Source organism: Rattus norvegicus, chromosome 7 (genome assembly GCF_036323735.1).
Source record: "Rattus norvegicus strain BN/NHsdMcwi chromosome 7, GRCr8, whole genome shotgun sequence".
In the NCBI taxonomy this organism is placed as follows: Eukaryota; Metazoa; Chordata; class Mammalia; order Rodentia; family Muridae; genus Rattus; species Rattus norvegicus.
In genome coordinates, this window is record NC_086025.1 from 74,832,773 (window position 1) to 74,850,487 (window position 17,715).

Below are 17,715 nucleotides of genomic sequence, written 5' to 3' on the forward strand. Positions count from 1 at the left end.
TTCACTCATAGGATTTGGTTTGTTTGGGAGCAATCTCAGGCAGGAATGCTATAGAATTCCAGAAGAATCACTAAGCCAAGAAGATACTAGGTTTTGTTTGTCTTTAATGATATTTTTATTAAATCTGAGATTTTCACAATGTATTTTGATCTTATTTCCCGCAGTTCTTCCCATACTTGCTCTTACTTCTCAGTGCACCCAACTTTGAGGTTTCTTTTTTGTTTTGTTTTTATTTTGTTTGTGTTTTCTCTCTATCAAGTCCAGTGTGTATTTTCCAACTACGCTTGAGCATGGGGCCTGCCCTGAGTATAGTAGACCCAGCAAGGCTTTTGTCATTGAAGAAAGCCGTCTCTCCCTCTCCCAGCAGCTAAGGGTGAGACTATGTGTCTACCCAACTCTGCCCTGCCCATAGCCCTGAATTTTTCCTAGCTTGAACATGGGCAGACCTTGTGCACACTGTAACGATCACTGTGAGCTCATATGGTCATCTACCCTGTTATATCCAGAAGACATGGTTTCCTTGAAGCCATCCATCACCTCTGGCTCTTAAAGTCTTTCTGTCTCCTCTTCCTGAGGATTGCATTGTCCTTTAGTGGAGATGAAGACATTCCATTTTGCACTGAGCACACAGAAGACTTTTCTCTGTACTTTGACTGGCTATGGTTCTTGGTATCAGTCACCAGGTGTTTACTAGGAGAAGCTGCCCTGGAGACAGTTTAGAGACGTTCCGATGTGTGGGTCTAGGGGTAAGTCAGTTAGAGTACCTTTTAGTGTTGCCCGTTCAGCAGGCTCTCAGGTGGACCAGCATGTCCTGTTCATGAGATTGGGATTGAAAGCAGCTTTGAATTTTATTTTCTCTGCTCCCTAGTTGGCAAGTGTTGTTGCTGTCCATCATCTAAAATAGAGTTGTATGAATCTTATTCTGTATCTACATTAATACTTATTGAAATAGCTTACAGAAGTACCTTCTGCCTCTGAGGACCCTTCAAAGACCAGAGAAACTACACTGTGCTATGTAATTTTGTGCTGTCGATAAGTCAGGATACTTTTCCATTAGCCTTAGTGTTGCATCGAAACCATTTTATTATAAAGGTTACATATAAACCATTAGCCAGAGTGAGCATGCCTTTAAATGGAAGTTCTTCTTTTCCTTACTAGTATATTTTTAACTGTCAGTAGTGTATGGAATATAGAATAGAAAGTGTCATTTTTTAGGTTTAGTCTTCTGGATAATCTAGTAACTTCTGTGCATAGATCATGAGTCACCAAAAACCAAAAATTAGTGAAAGTCTTAATTCAGTAATCTGTATTTTTATCTCACTTTTATCCATTTTTTTAAAGAAATGCACTTTTATATCCAGTTTCATTTTTTCTTTGTTAATTTACAGGCTTTATTTATGATGACTTTCTTTGTCTTCACATGAGTGTATATTAGCACTTAAAGAAGCATGAAGAAGTGAAGCACTGTAATGCCAGCACTTACAACTAAAGGCAGGAAGTTGGGGGATTTGTGGTTATCTTCAGCTCCATATCAACTTTGAGGCTATTCTGAGCTGCGATCATTCATTCATAAATAAATATGCATTCATAAATAAATAAAGTAACCTGAGAATCTAATAAATTTATAAGGCCTGAGAAGGAAGGGTACTAATATACATGTGATAAGTTATTTCTCAGCCTGTGAAATGAGCCGATTCAAGCCAAATTAGAAAGACAGATTTATTGAGAAGCTGCTCATGGGCGGACATGTTCACTGGCCCCAAAGATGGGGGCCAGGGAAGTCTCCATGGAAGGGGGTGAAAGGGCATGTGTGCAGATAGAGAATGGGGAGGGGGGACTATTGAGGGAAAAGCCTCTGGGAAAAGGGCAACCCAGCTCCTGGGCTGGAAAGTTCATGGATGGGAGCAGAGTATAGTAGGTAGGGACTGAAGGATGCTGGGAGAACCTAGAAGTCAGGTCGCTTTGATATGTAAAATATGCACCTCAGTCCTTTGTTTCGTGCAGTGTCCAAAACCAACAATATGGATTTATATAGTATATGTAATATATATGTAAATTATGGATGGGTCAGGAAGCTGGTCTTGCAGGTAAAAATGTCACTTGCTGCCAAGACTGTTGATCTTTTAGTCCCTGGTACTCAAATGGTAGAATGTGAGAACTGACATCTGCAAGTTGTCCTCTGAATTGTACACAGGTGCGCGCGCTCTCTGTCTCTCTCTCTCTGTCTTTCTCTCTCTCTCTCTCTCTCTCTCTCTCTCTCTCTCTCTCTCTCTCTCACACACACACACACACACACACACACTTTAATGAAATAGAACATATGAATGAGGAAAGATAGGCTTCTGACATTAAAGAAACTGGATCCTCACCACGTTATAAACTTGCAATCTCGATGTCAGGCCTTCATTATATTAGTGACTCCTACTTTCAGTGATGTTTATTAAACACGTTTTTAAGATGTTTATAAAACTAGCCCCTTTTGAGAGGGCAAGCTTAGCTCCCCTCAGGAAGTGTGTTAGTGTACACCCAGAGGCATAGCACTTAAAGCAGCTTAAGAACAGTGCAAAGGAAGGAGCGCAGATCAGCCTCAGGAGGTGAAGATTTAGTGTAAAAACACATTTGATTATAAAACAGTGCATAGAATCAGTCCTCTTTGGCTCTTAAGAATTTGGGATGTGGAAAAAGTAAAGCAGGGCCATGATTTTTCATTTTTCGTATCTCGTTTTTTCATCCTTACCAAAAACTGTTTTGTCTCTGGCATAATGGCTCACAGATTCATTTAATCCCAGAACTCTAGGAGCAGAGGCAAGCAGATCTCTATGAATTATAAGTTTGAGGTCAATTTGTCCTATACAGTTAGCTCCAGGCCAGCCAGGACCACATTATGATATCCTGTCTCAAAAACAATATAAAAAAAATAGTATTTTTAAATTGGCAGGTCTTTATTGTTGTTTCTCTGAAACTGAAATTTTAATTTCAAAATAGTCATCCAAAATATATAAAACAGTTATTTTAAACCTAAAGGGGAAGCCACAGGTAAGTAAGGAGCTGTTGAAGCTCTGACTTAATCCTTAGTTAACTGGAAAGGTGATAAATCAAAGCACAGCAATAGTTTTCACTACACACTGCCAGTCATCCCTCTGTCTTCTGTAAACGTGTCTGCGTTTGCTTTGTACTCTCATTAATCCCAGCTGGAGCGAAGCATCAGGGGCAAGAAGGTCAACCACCACTGTTACCTATAAGTAGAACCCTGAACCAAAGCATAAGAACCGCTGCTTGGCAAATCCAGCATGACATGACAAGTCAGTTGTGCACTGGGGACAAGCCTAGCTTTCTCTGTCCCCACGCTGTGCACAGCCTTCGGCAACCACTACCTAGCTTTTCATAGGGCTGTTCCTGTGTTTAATGGTAGCCAATTCAGTGTGGTTAACGAAAAAAAAAGTCTTTGAAAGCCAATTTCTGGTCTAACCCCTCTATGCATGAGTTAGTTTGACTGCATTTTGTAGCCACAACCTCTGCCATAACCAGTTGAGGTGAGTCATAAGAAGTGCTACAGCTCAGAAGAACCACCATGTGCTGTGGTATCTCTCCCTTCACTGTATTGTGGGAAGTTGTAATTGTGTTGTGGTCTGGAAGATCTGTAATTGTTGTATTGGCCTAGGGAAACTTGGGAGGTTTTTGTATGTTTTCTGTAATAGTTTTTCCCTGTAATATGTGGCTTTCCAACTCAGTACCAAGTATGAAGAGCAGTCTAGGCAGTTTTAGAAGATTAAGAATTTCCCTGTAGTAATTCAGAATGTGGGAAAGTAAGGTTTTTGTCATGTAAAACCTCTACAGAACAAATGACAGAGAAGTGAAGGCTCAGAAAACCGGAGAGAAGACACAGTCCTTCAACAAGACACAGTAAGAGGGTAGAGTGGGACAGAGGCCAGCATCCCAGACCCTTCAACCACCCAGTCTAGCTGAAGCCATGGGTTCCAGGTTCGCACATATGCCATCTCAAGAAACAAGATGGGGAGAGATAAAGATAAAGTATCAGTATCTGTCTTCTACATGTTGACAGACATGATCACACTTGCATGTGCACGCACGCACACACACACACACACACACACAGTGGGGAGGTAGAGGTTTATGAGCAGACTGGGGTACTGTTTAAACTAGTTCATGTTTACATTATATAGTATAAAAATAGGTGTAAAATATTAAACATTTACCAACAGCAAATCATAAATCTATTTTTAAACAATCCTTGGTAACTTACTAGAAACAAAAGTCTGAATACTAATATGGTGTGTTTGGTTTTGCACATGGACTTAAATCTTGGCTAAATATTTATTAATGTAGAACATAGAGATAACCTGTTTTAGTTAATAATTCTATAATTGTCACTAGCAATGCTGCTTTACATAAATGTTTAGTACAAGGTGACAAAACCTTTTGTGAGGGACATCTCAGAAGTTATTGGAAATTCTGCCCTAATTTTAAGCAGATGTTTATTGAGGGTGTGTGCAAGCGTATGTGTAACTCATCAGCTATTGCACAGCAGTTTTTGAAATAAAATTTTCTAGCAATACAATCTGAAGATATATTAACACTTATGCTGAGAAATGATCATGGAGCATATTACAACTATGTTTCCATAATTATAGCAGACAACATTGTGTAAGCAGTGAATAGTGCAATTCCTAATAGAAAAATAGTCCAAGCAGAGGTGGACTCTGCTGTCGTAGCATGGAGCAGACACAAGAGCACATGCTGTGGGCTGACCTCACCGAAGTGAGAGCTCTCAGTATAGCAAGCCAATGCTGCCTCACATACCTTTACTGCACATGGCTTTGTGGTTCGGTTTGTTTTCTTTCTTCTTTTGTATTGTGCATCCATTTTACTGTGTCCAAATTTATGTATCAGATTTAAGAAATTGTAAATTAGATACTCCTGAAAGCTTGCCTGTCTTGCTGGACGCACCCCATCCCAACCCCTTGCTCTCATTTTTTTGTAAATGAATTTTATTCTTTTCCTTCCCCCCCCCCTTTTTCCCCTGGGTGTGCCTGTTACATGTGCAGTTCTAGCACCGTGGCTGTTGGTGTGCTGTTTGAGAGTGACAATGGTTGGTTACTACTCTCTTTGTAAACTGGAAGGGGTTGTCGATTAAATGCCACCTGTATTAGTAAAACATGTTATAGTTTCCTCTTTTTTTTTTTTTTTAAAATCTGCTTTAAGTCCAATCTATATTAAATCACCCATAAAGTAACCATTTCCTACCAGGTGGATATAGTGGTGAATAGTTTATATTTTAACTGTAGTTTCTCTATAAATTTCTATGATTTCTGGTGTGAACTAGGAAAAGGTAGCTTGGTTACCATTCTCTTTTCCCATTTAAATCTCTCCTTTACCTCCTCTTTCTCTCGTGTCCTTTCTTTTTATATACATACTCTCTTCTCAACTGTCAGTGGAATTATTGTCTTCCTGTTTCCATATTCAGGTAGTGTCGGTGGCTGAGTATCACCGCAGGATCGATGCTCTAAACACTGAAGAACTGCGCACACTCTGCAGACGTCTCCAGGTGCCCCCTTCTGTAGTTTAAACTCCTTGGGAGATTAAATGCTCCTTGTTTTTAGTGTCCTTTCTCAAGACAAATCTTACGTTAAAAGGATTTGTCTTGAATGAAGCACTAAAATAAGCCACCAGGAAATTCCTTTTTGTCTTTGAAGAATGGTTTTTCTTGGAGAGCTGTAGAAATACGTTACCTTTTTTCTTTCCTTCGTTATGTTTTTTTTTTCTTTCTGCCTCTTTGCTTTCTTCTTTTCACTAGAAAAGTTTCCACCACAGTTCAGCCACTTGAGAACTCTTCTCAGCACTATCACCTATGAGTTTTCATTTAATTTTGACTGAAGTCTGAAAGATACCAGACGGGTGGGAAAATTATAAAATCCCCTACGGAAAGTAAGGCTTAAGTATTTTCTCTTCAAGGCTATTTCCGCTCTAGGAACTGAGGATCAAATCTTAATGGGACAAATTGGTTCTGGTCTTGAGGCAGTCTTGGTTGGTGTTAGAATGCTCCGGGGTAGTCTAGGGAAGGCACCTGAGCGAGATGCATTACTTCAAATGTTCCGAAATAATATGTGTTGTTTAAGAAAAGTAATACAATTGAAAACTCATTTTTCAGTTTGTGTTTTCTTGTTATAAAAGTATGCTTTCTGCTGTCATTGCTTCCCCAGGCTGACTAAATAGCTCTCCTTTAATTTTCCCAATGCTGCCTTGGATTTCTGTTTTGTTCCATTTTAACCTTTCACATCATTGAAATAAAGGTAATACAGTGATGTGAAAGTCTTCATTTAGCTGCTCATCAGAGACAATACAGTTCTCAAACATGCGTTGGCTAAAAATGCATACTGTCCAGACTTGGGGAGCGCTGTGCTGGCGGGCCAGGGCTCCCCTCCTGAGTGGCACTGTCTCTGAGCTGTGCTGCATTTTAGTTATCTGCTCCAATAGGATTCTGTGGGGTTTCCAGTTGAAATGTTTCATCAACAATAATTATGGTTTTATCTGTTAGGGTTACTGTGTTTTAGATTTTAAACTCCATGGAAAATATAAACACTAACAGTCAATTATAAATTATAATTACTATTTACCATTTTTGTCACTTTATGGATACCAGTGTGCTGATTTCTACAAATGCAACCAATTCATCTAATGTTTAATTATGAACAAATTAATTTTCAATTTATTGTTTGGTTCCAGCCTATTAAAAGTTATTTTTAGTAAGTTCAAACTAGAAGGCAGTTTTATAAAATGGTAGCTTCAATGAACCAAGTACATACATCCCAAAGAGAGTTACCAGTTTTAGTCTACCATTCTTTAAAAATTTTTTTTTCTTTTTTTCAGAGCTGGGGACCGAACCCAGGGCCTTGCGCTTGCTAGGCAAGCACTCTACCATTGAGCTAAATCCCCAACCCCCATTCTTTAAAATTTTGACACAAGAAATTCTATTAATTTCAACAATTTTTGTACTTTTGTGTGAAAAAATATTTAAAGCACATATTTAAAGAACACTTAGTTAAACAGCCGTCTGGCTCCCCTTGTCCTTAAGGACTAAGCCGTGTGCGTGTTTCCTGTCACCCAGGAACAGGAGATAGAGCACACATTGCCAGTTCTTCCTCGTGCTGTGGATGAAACGGGCTTTTTCCTATCCTCTTGTGCACTGGGCACACTGTCTGTACTTGATTGCAGCCTCCTTTGCCCTGTGAACTCCTTAGCCACCTGTGCATACTAACGTTTGGTGTAAGTCGAAAGGCTGAAGTGTGCAGAGCCATCACCACAGTATATGAACATACCGCTCTGTTTACTTCTCCAGATCACCACACGGGAGGACATCAACTCAAAGCAGGCTGCTCCAGCAAAAGCAGACCTGGAGCCAGAATCTTTCCGACCAAACCTAAGTGACCCCAGTGAACTCTTACTGCCTGATCAGATCGAAAAGGTATGCCATGTCAGCCGCAGCATCTGAGTGCGCTGAGAGGGAGGCAGACGCTTCCGTTCCTCTCCAGCTGAGCTGCAGGGCTCCTGCTGCTGCTGCTCTTCTTCATGAAGAGTAAGTGGGCAAAGCAGAGCCTCCCACAGCTGGTGCCGCAGTGCTGACGTATAGAGCTTAGGGCAGACACCGGAGACCAAGGCTGCTCTTCGTTCTGGTTCTTAAAACAGAGTCTTAGTATGGCAACTAACTGAACGCCAATTGCCTGATGCCCTGGCCTCACCCTAGTGCGAGGATGCTGGTGCCTCACCGTGTCTGGCAAGCTTTGGCTTGTTATGTGCCAAGTTACATGTACTCTGTGTGCTGTGTTATTTCAGGCCTTTGTTATCAAGGCTCTTGAAATTACAGAGTTTGTTGTTCATATTCTTGTACGTGAAGAAATTGTTCATGTGGAGATGTTAAGGAATTTATTTAGTGCCATAGAGTTATAAAAGATTTTCAAAATCTGGTAATCTGACATTTGAATAATCACACTAAACGTTGGCCCAGTATTTTTGTTACTTTGGTATAGTACAAGTGACACACAAGCCGTGTTTCTTATCTCTAGAGGGAGTTTGGTTTGGCATCACTCATTTTCTAGTAGACAATGGTATTGCTTGCTGAGAAGTGTGTAACTCCTATTACAGCATCAGAAGCAGTAAGAAGATGGCTTCTGACAGTTCTTTTTTTAGCCGGCATTGCATATGGGTCATTAAATTGTAGCTGCTGATGCTTGCAATCAAGTAAATACTACGTTTGTTTCTCTAAGCTTACTAAGCACCTTCCACCGAGAACCATTGGCTACCCATGGACTCTTGTGTACGGTACTGGGAAGCATGGCACCAGTTTGAAGACCCTTTACCGAACAATGACAGGTCTAGACACTCCGGTGCTGATGGTGATTAAAGACAGTGATGGGCAGGTATGAAACTCTCGTGATCTAGATCCTTTGCTCCTTACTGAGCTATTTGATAAATGTATGTCATGACTGTATTTTAGTGCATATTGATAATTCTTGATTGTCTCATTGCACAAGACAAAACTGAATGTTCTAGAGGCCAAATGTAAGCATAGAAAAGTTTTCTGTTGAAAGGAAACAGCTTTGATAGAGGCGATTTTATCATGCCAGTATCTTTATAGGTGAGCATAATCTGCTAGGTCAAGAGCCCAGAAATAGTGTTTGTGTCTATGAGGAAGATAAGAATGAGGCTTATGGAAGGGAGAAAAATTGACAGACTCTTAAGAATGAATAGATGTTTAAAAATACTTTTTGCATTTATTCTTTGGTTTCATGTATGTACATGATGTATTGTTCAAAATCAGCTACTAACAGCCTCTATAATTCCTGTCAAACTGAACTCCTCTCTCTCCTCCATTGTCCCCCTCCTACTTTCATGTCTTTCGAGAGATATGGATTTGTGTATCCCACAGTACTTAATTAGGCTGGTTTGCATAAGTTAGGACTTGTTCCTGGAGCATGGCCACTTACTAGTGGCTATTCCACTGGAGAAAATGACTCCTTCCCAATAGTAGTTAATAGGTAGGTTTGGGTTTGTTTTTTTTTTGTTTTTTTTTTTAAGAGTTAATGGTCATTGTGGAATTACAAAAGAAAGTCATAAATAAAAAAGAGAAAGCTCAGACAGTAATGACGGGCAGGACAGAGCATCACGTGTGAGAGGACAGAGGCACTTCTAGTGGCTCGCTGTGTCTGTTATGTACCGGATACCTAACTAGCTCTCTGCTGGTTTGTCTAATCCAAACCCCGTGTCACCTCCAACTGGAGTTAATGCTCCTGAGGTGAGTCACTCAAGAGCAGGTTTCAGAACCAATACAGACAAGTGAACTATTGCTACATACCATAGCATATAGACAAGTGTTGAAAGCAGTACTGGTTCAAAAATCACAAAGTATAGAAAATTTATAGTGAGCAAAATGAACTTATGGTGGTGCCAGAAAGTATTATCCCCAAGAAGTGGAGCTGAGGAGAAAAAACAGAGTTTTCTAAGGACTATGAAGTTCTCTATTTTGGGACTTATGATAATTGTAATTGAACTATACATTTATATTTTATGCACATTCCTCTAAATAAAATAACTTTCATATGTACATTTTTAAAATTGGTACTGTAATGGTAGATTGTTAGACACAGTGACTATAAATGGGTATGGATGCTACATTGTCCTTTCATGGTATGAAAGCTTGGATTCAGAGAACTGAAATATCCAGGCCCATCCTCATTTGGCCTTTTCCAGGATATAGTATACGCTTTCAATATTCAAGGCTCTCAAAGCCAAGGGGTGCCCTGGGGTATTTGTGTATAATGAAGGAAGGAGAGGGTGTTTAGCTACAGTAAAGGACTTCCACTTTTCTTCAGGCTGTGATCCGGTAGAGGATATATGATATATTCTGACTTCTTTCTCTTAAAATGTGTTTAACACTTAGATAGTAATAACCACTGTATCTTTCTAGACTCAAAGCCAGGGAAATCTTTTCTCCACTCATTGAGAAGCTACTATGCTTTTTACTCGATAGGACTATGACAGCACAGAAGCCTGTCATCTCCCCTTAAAGAAAAGTTAGGAGAACTACTGATTCAATTTTTATTTTGTATTGAGCTATGTATGGAGGGTAATGCAAAGAAATAAATTAGTAGATGTGTCATTGAACATGCCTGTTTTTTATCCTTAGGTTTTTGGTGCATTAGCATCAGAGCCGTTTAAAGTAAGTGATGGCTTTTACGGTACTGGAGAAACATTTGTTTTTACATTCTGTCCAGAATTTGAGGTAAGAAAAGTTATTTCAGCGTCGCAAGTATATAAAAAAGAGATGTTATGAAAGCTCATGCAAACTAATCAGGGCTTCTGTCTCCATAGAACATTTTAAGTGATAAAGCGATACTCGTTACAGACTTAATCTGCATTTGTGCTTAATATTCAAACCCTTTTATGTTATATGTAACTATCTGATAAATGAGGTAATACGTTAATCATATGCAACTGAAATATCAAAGCTTTACTGAAACGTGTGGCTACAGTAGTCTCTAGTAGCTCGCCAAAGTAACAAGCACAGAGGGAAGAGCACCACACTCTATGTTCTCTCACTTTTAGGAAACATGGCAACGTCCCTTTGGCCACATATAGATAAATCTACAAGAGCGGTGACATTCTAAACATCAAGGGAATGGGCACTGTTCATAATGTCCCATAAATGGTACCATCATAAAACTGGAAGACTACAGTGTCACCCAGCATGCTATTGGCATAAGAGCAAGGAAGCTTAGCATAACATTCTTGAGAATTAATGTGCATGTTGTGCACATTAAACACTCTGGGAACTGAAATCGCTTCCTGAGAAGGGCAAAGGAAAATGTTTTTTAAAAGAGAAGCCAAGAGAAAGGAAGCTGGGTTTAGCTGAAGTGCCAGCCTGCTCTACCAAGAAAAGCATACTGTGAGAACCAATAGAGAGGAGCCTGAGGTACCAGAGTCCACTGCTGTGAACTCCATGGCTTAATGCACAAAAATGAAACAAATTTTAAAACTTACTGAAAAAGATGTGTGGGTATGTATGTATGTATGTATGTATGTATGTATGTAAGTAGCAATTTTGAAAAACAATAAAGATAAAGCACTAGAGCTATCTAATTAGGTAAATTTTCTATAGAATATGAGATTTAAATGTATAAGAATATAATATTGGGGTATAGGAAACAGTTCATTGTTTTAGGTCCTCTGCAATCATGAGGACCTGAGTTTGTGTCAAAGCTGGGCTTGGTTGCATGTCCCTGTCAGCAGTAGAGGACTGAGAAGTAGCCAGTCCAGTTTTACTAAGTTAGTAAGTTTCTGGTTTACCTGAAACCCTACCTCAGTGCACAAAGACTGACAGCCATAGAGAAAGAGACCTGATGTCTAGCTCTGGCCTCAGCATGCGTGTTCATGGGCATGTACTTATGTGTGCATAAAAAAAAAGTAGATACAAGACTGTTAAGTCTAGTTTTCTTTTCAGATTTATCAAGGGTTTTAATTTAGAAAATCATAAGCATTATTAATCTAAAAATAATGAACAAGAAATTAGAACCCACCAAAAAGATCTTGGCCTTGTAGCAATTTACAGACATTTATGTTTGATCTTAGAAGAACAGTTAAGTCGTAAGAGAGAACTATAAGAGTTAGGATCTGAGAAATGAATAGAGTCAGGTAGAGTTTCTCACATGCTTTCGGAGTGAATAAGAGACACTGAATTCTGCAGGACTGGAAGCTTTTGTGCTAATGCTTTGGTGTTGTGTCTGATGTGTCGGGAGGGCTGTTTTCCGCATGCAGTCGTCACTCTGATTTCCTCCCGTAGGTCTTCAAGTGGACAGGAGATAATATGTTTTTTATCAAAGGAGACATGGATTCGTTAGCGTTTGGTGGTGGAGGGTAAGTCTCCTGAACTTTTCACTGTGAGATTTTTCAAGAATAGGTTTAGATTATTTACAAAGTAAATTATCTTTGGAAATTTTGGCTTTAGACTCTAAACATATATTATGGCAAAGTATGTTTTTAAGATGATTAAGTACAATATTTTACATAGTTGGTAAAGTATTTTTTTCTTCATTTTAAAACGTTGGCTAGCTGATTCAAATTAAGACCTATCTTACGATTTACTATGCGCAGGCTCTTTGAGATTTGAAATTTAAGTAGTCTAAATCATTTCATGTCTTAACTATTCAAGTGCACATGATAGTCTGCTGTCTCTCTCATTGTATAGGGCAAAACCAATAGCTTTCTTTTAGTGTTTCTCTGAAGTTTATTTGGATCTGTATTTCAGACAATTATAAAAGTTTGTTTTCCTGTAATAAGGTTTTATAGCACCATGTTTTTGTTTTTCTTCAATAGTATCATCTCATTTCTTTTATTTCTTTAGCCTAATCTACCTATGAAAACCGTTTTTTCATAATCAGATACCCTAATTTTACCTAGCGTTGTTGTGTTTAAAGGTACCCTCCTCTGCTACTTCATAGGGTGTACTTCTCAAGTAGTATTTCTGCATAGCTTTAGTCTTAGGCATTTCTCCCTTTTCTTTGGTAGATGTATGTGATGCTAAGTGATCCACAAATTTGTGAAAGTGGTAGATTGTTTGTATACAATTACAGAAATATGACACTAATTTAGGCTGTAGAGTCTTAGCCTTCAAGATTATGCATCCAAAGTAATTCAAGCAAATATTTTTCTCTGTAAATATGTAAGTAGTCTCCTCTTGTCCGACTGTAGTGTTCACGTAGGCCGATTACATAAATTATGTAACTGTGCCCAAAACAGTAATCATGCACAATATTCTATTAACTCACCCAAAACTTACATGAAGTGTTAGCAATATCACTCTATTATGGATACCTTAAAAAACCACATGTTCAATCTCACTTAATACTGAGACTTTCTGTAACAGGACTTCATCAAAAGAAATAACCACTAACTCATTTGCTAAGAAGATAAGTCTCAAAGAATGCTTTCAAACTTAGAAACTTTAAGAACTTAATATTTCAAATTTTATATAGAAGGCCCTTTATCAGTCTATCTTCTGTTGTTATAAAAATAAAAAAGAGGTTTGTTTAGTTCACAGATTGAAAATGGAAAGTTCAGTATTGGATAGTACATTTGTCTGCCTTCAGTGAGGGCCTCTTTGCTACAGCTCTGCATAGCATAGAAGGAAAAGAAAGGAGCAGGCAGACAAGCTCACATTGTAGGGGGTGCCGGGAGGGTTTAGACAGCATAGGGGCCTATAAGAACTGTAGTAATCTCTGAGTGACAAGGTTTCCCTAGTGACTTAACCACATCCCACTGTATGTCAGCTCTTAAGTTTCCAATTCCTCAGCATGGCTACACTGGGAATCAGGCAACTAATACATAAGCCTTTGAGGATATACTCAAATCATAACCCTTCCTCAGAATTGGAACCAACATGTTAGATACTTAATACACGCTTTGGAGGCAACATATATTATGTGAGACCTTGAACTAACACCCTAAAAGGCTTTAGCTAGCTATAACTAGACATGACTCATATTGGGGAGGAGCCTTGTAAAGAAATTAAAAAGATAAAATTTCTTTAAAACTTTGGTATAGTGTCTATTACACAGTAGGTAAAAACATGGTCTCATTTATGCATTTCTTCCTTCTCATATCCGGTATGATAGTAAGAATCATACCTGGGGTTTGCCTGTAACAATACTGGACAAAGTAGTTAACATCATTCCTTTCACTTTTTTAGCTCCTATGTTTTCAGAAAGTCTTCTTTTTTTCTTTTTTTTTTTTTTTTTTTTTTTTTTTTTTTTTTTTTTTGGTTCTTTTTTTTCGGAGCTGGGGACTGAACCCAGGGCCTTGTGCTTCCTAGGCAAGCGCTCTACCACTGAGCTAAATCCCCAACCCCACGTCTTCATTTTTTAATGTATTGTTTGTATAACAATCTGTTTTCTATGCATTTCACTCCAGATAGAGCTTTAACTCTGGAATATATTCGCGGACCTTAGATCTTTAAGGGTGACAACCATGGAACCAACAGCCCGAAACAAGTAGAGCAACTAAGTTCTAATGTGGTTCTTAGACCTTAGAAACCTGTACTGAGGGCCACAGGAAGCTGAGGTTACATTGAGTTGCGGGGAGCGAAGTTCATATGTAGTGACAAAGCTTATTGAAGAAGTAATGCCATTTATGAGAGGCGTAGCTTAGATACATAGGTCATCAAGAGTTTTTTAAATTATTATTATCAAGATTAATAAATGGAGCATAGAAATTGGCTACTTTTTCCAGTGAGGTATTTTTTTTCTGGTTTATGTATTTTTTGTTACTTTATATATTTTATTTTTGAAATTTTAATTATATCATTTTTCTCTTCCATTTCTTCTTTCCAAACCTTCCAATATATCCCTTCTTGCTCTCTTTCAGATTCGTGCTCTCTCTTCTCTAATTGTTTGTACATGCATGTATACATATATGCATATACATATACATATATGCATATTCCTAAATACTAAATGCCCTGTCATATATTGTTACTCGTACGTATATTTTTGCAGGATAACCAGTCTGGCGTGCTGCTCTTCCCTGGTGAGGAATGTCTCTCCCACTCAGCGTCCTTAGTTGCCTCTGATTGTGTAGGGTTGAAGCCTGCTGGGCTTGCCCACTTTGGCATGTCTGATGTTGTCCTTGCTTTGTCATGTGTAGGGAGTCATGTTGCTAAGACTTGAGAGGGTAGCTCTGACCTTCCTAGGAAACAGTCTTAACTGCAAACTCCCCGACCTTTTGGTTCTTAAATTCTTTCCACACTCTCTGACAAAATTATTGCCTGAGGCATGTGCCTGGGTAGAAACCAACAGCTCTCTAATTGGACTTAAGTCTTCTCAGCAAGAGGGAAATCATGCCTGGGACTGGAAACCTAGAAAATTATTCGGGGCTAGTCAAGTCAGGGATCTTGGGATAAAACAGCAACCTAGAGTTACCACTTTACTAACCTAGCCCAGTCCCTACCACATTTGAAATGTCTGTCCTTATACCCACCGATAACTGTAGTCCTCCCTATTTAACATTCACTTGAAGCTGAAGAAGAGCGTTGGTAGTTAAGAGCGAGATGACCCTGAAGGCTGTTCCTCTGAGATCTGTTCTATTACTCAGTCCTTTATGCCCTCTCATACCTGGCTTCTGTCTTGCTCCCACTGCTTGATAGAGGATCTGAGGACCATGTCTCTTTTCTGTTTAAAGTCTTTTCCATGCCTTGCTACCAAAAAAAAAAAAAAAAAAAAAAAAAAAAAGATGGTTTTCTCACTGTTAAAGAGGTATGTAAGCAGACACTCCTGTTGCTTGTCCTGATACTGTTTTTAACAGGAAAATATTTCTTTCTAAGTATCTGTAATAACTAAAGTTTCTCTGTCTTACCTTTATCATTAACCCTCATTTGATCACAGATGAATTTTAACACCTGTAAGAAAATCAAATTTAAAAAAACCTAAAACTGTACAAGAAAGAGATTCCTGGGGTATAGCGTAGTGGTAGAGAACTGTCCTAAGGGGGAAATGTAAAGAAGTACTTATACCAAATGCCAAAAGGTAACTGTAATGTGAAGTCAGTTTTAGTGTTCTTAATTTATTCCTTAATTTGTGTAGTAAATTATTTTACAATAGAAAGAAAAACAAAAATCTTGTTTCAGTCTCACAAAGAAAAGCAATAAGGGAAGGTTTAGAGAAGTTCATGGCCTAGAGTTAGTGGTCATTGTAAGACCCAATTGATTACTTTATAATTTAGGACATGAATGTTGACCGTTGCTGTTTTGATGTATTTCAGAGGAGAATTTGCTCTTTGGCTTGACGGAGATCTCTACCATGGAAGAAGCCATTCCTGTAAAACGTTTGGGAATCATACACTGTCTAAGAAGGAAGACTTCTTCATCCAAGACATTGAAATCTGGGCTTTTGAATGAATACAGTGCTCTTGGTTGTAGCAGGACATCAGCCCAAACCTGAATGGACAAACGCATCGTTTGGAATGTTCAAGAAGCAATACAATTAATGTCACTTGTGCTTTAAAGTCAGTCTGTTTGGCCATTTACTGCAACTATAATTTTGGAGTTTATTTTTCAAATCATGTTTCTGTCCCAGAGTTCTTTTGTTTACACCATGGCCTGGGTTCCAGTAGTTTAACAGCCAGGTGGGATCTGTCAGCCCAGTGTAGCACTTGGATCACAAAGGCCACCACCTTTTCAGTTGATGTCATCTCAGTCCTAACTGGATGGTGCTCTGTTCAACTTTTTTTAACCTGTGTTAATTCTTTTTATAGAGCAGTGTACTTGGGGCATTGAGGAAATGGGGCCTAGATACTTCTGTATCTGGTGAAGCTGACACAGGTAACAATTGGGCCTACTTACATTTTCGTCTAAATGAGAAACCACATGCCAAAATAACACATGCTTCATAGACCTCTTCTAGTTCTAATTCAGTGCAGCATTCTCTTATTCATTTTGTAAGCATTCTCGATTTCATTTGAAGACAGTGAAATTGGAGGAGCAGTCTGATTGGCATAGACAGCAGCACACACAGTCGGCAGGTTTGGGCGCATGTTTTCATCACTGAATTTTCAGATAGAGTTACAAATTGACAGAGGAGAATGGGAATTCAATGATTCTATTGGATTTAATATATTAAGCAAGTAATACTATTTACATATTTGTAGCTTAATAGGGCATTATCATAAGTACAAAACTAAAACTTGCATATTTCTTCAACATTGTGTCATATACACTGTTTTACAGTTCTCTTGTTTTAGCCTCGTTGCATACCAACTCCCCCAATACATTTTAGTTTTGTTTTGTTTTCTGCTCAAAAGGAAGCAAATTGTTTTGAAATAAAAACGTGTTTTTTTCTAAGTGGTATATGTTATTAGTTACCATTAGCATCTGCTCTTACCGGAGGGCAGTGACTATCGTAGACAATACTGTAACTCAGTAGACTTGGCGAATGTGCAAGCTTACTGTCAAGTGGCCTCCAAAATGAAAAGATAGAATAAACTAGCACTTGTATTCTTTCTTGTAGGAAACCAACAATAAGCCATGTGGCAACAATTCATCAATTAAATTTCAGAGCTTCATGTAATGCAAAAAAAAAAAAAAAAAAAGTCCTGCTGTTATACATGTGACAGTGACTTTGTGCTGAAAATTCAGCTGTTCCACACAAACGTTGTATATCTTGTAAATTGATGTTTAAAGATAGTTTTGTTCTTATAGAAAGTGTTGACTGCCAGGTTGCTTATAGCACTTTAAATTATTCTGAAGATGAAATTACCAGCCAAGTATGTTGGCTTAAGTAGTTTTAGTTATATAACTCTTAAAAATACCTAGTTCTTTTGGGAACAGTTTAAATAATTATCTAAAGAAAGCATAATATTAATCAGAATCTCTGGTGTTCTATGACACGCTGTTGCTGAAGATGAATAGAAACGGCATCGTTTCCTCGTCTGTGTAAAGCTCTCATTACAAGTTAGGTAATAGTGTCTAGGATAGATGTTTATAACATAAGGAACTGTAAATAAATGTACCCTTCCCCCATTGGTCTTCCACAGCAGTATTATTGTCTTCGTGGAGGTGACTAATTGCAAAACTTTAAACATCCTGTAATGGATTCCAGCTACAACAAGGTCATAGGGATGTATACCAAATAAAATTAAATGCATAAGTGCAAA

At 38.4% G+C, this 17,715-nt stretch overlaps 1 protein-coding gene across 18 annotated transcripts in view; it reads left to right on the plus strand.

The window, feature by feature from the left end:
• Oxr1 (oxidation resistance 1) overlaps nucleotides 1-17,715 on the plus strand; it is a 436,879-nt gene extending 419,164 nt beyond the window's left edge. For 9 of the 18 annotated variants that reach the window (NM_001197907.2, XM_017594617.3, XM_063262909.1 and 6 more), the window contains 6 exons: nucleotides 5,486-5,566; nucleotides 7,358-7,483; nucleotides 8,283-8,435; nucleotides 10,202-10,297; nucleotides 11,855-11,928; nucleotides 15,826-17,715. In NM_001197907.2, the coding sequence (NP_001184836.1) occupies nucleotides 5,486-5,566; nucleotides 7,358-7,483; nucleotides 8,283-8,435; nucleotides 10,202-10,297; nucleotides 11,855-11,928; nucleotides 15,826-15,961 (666 nt within the window). In that variant the 3' untranslated portion in view covers nucleotides 15,962-17,715. Of the gene's footprint in view, nucleotides 1-5,485; nucleotides 5,567-7,357; nucleotides 7,484-8,282; nucleotides 8,436-10,201; nucleotides 10,298-11,854; nucleotides 11,929-15,825 lie in introns of those variants that run through there. The other 9 variants (XM_063262910.1, XM_063262911.1, XM_063262913.1 and 6 more) reach the window with 2 other exon arrangements.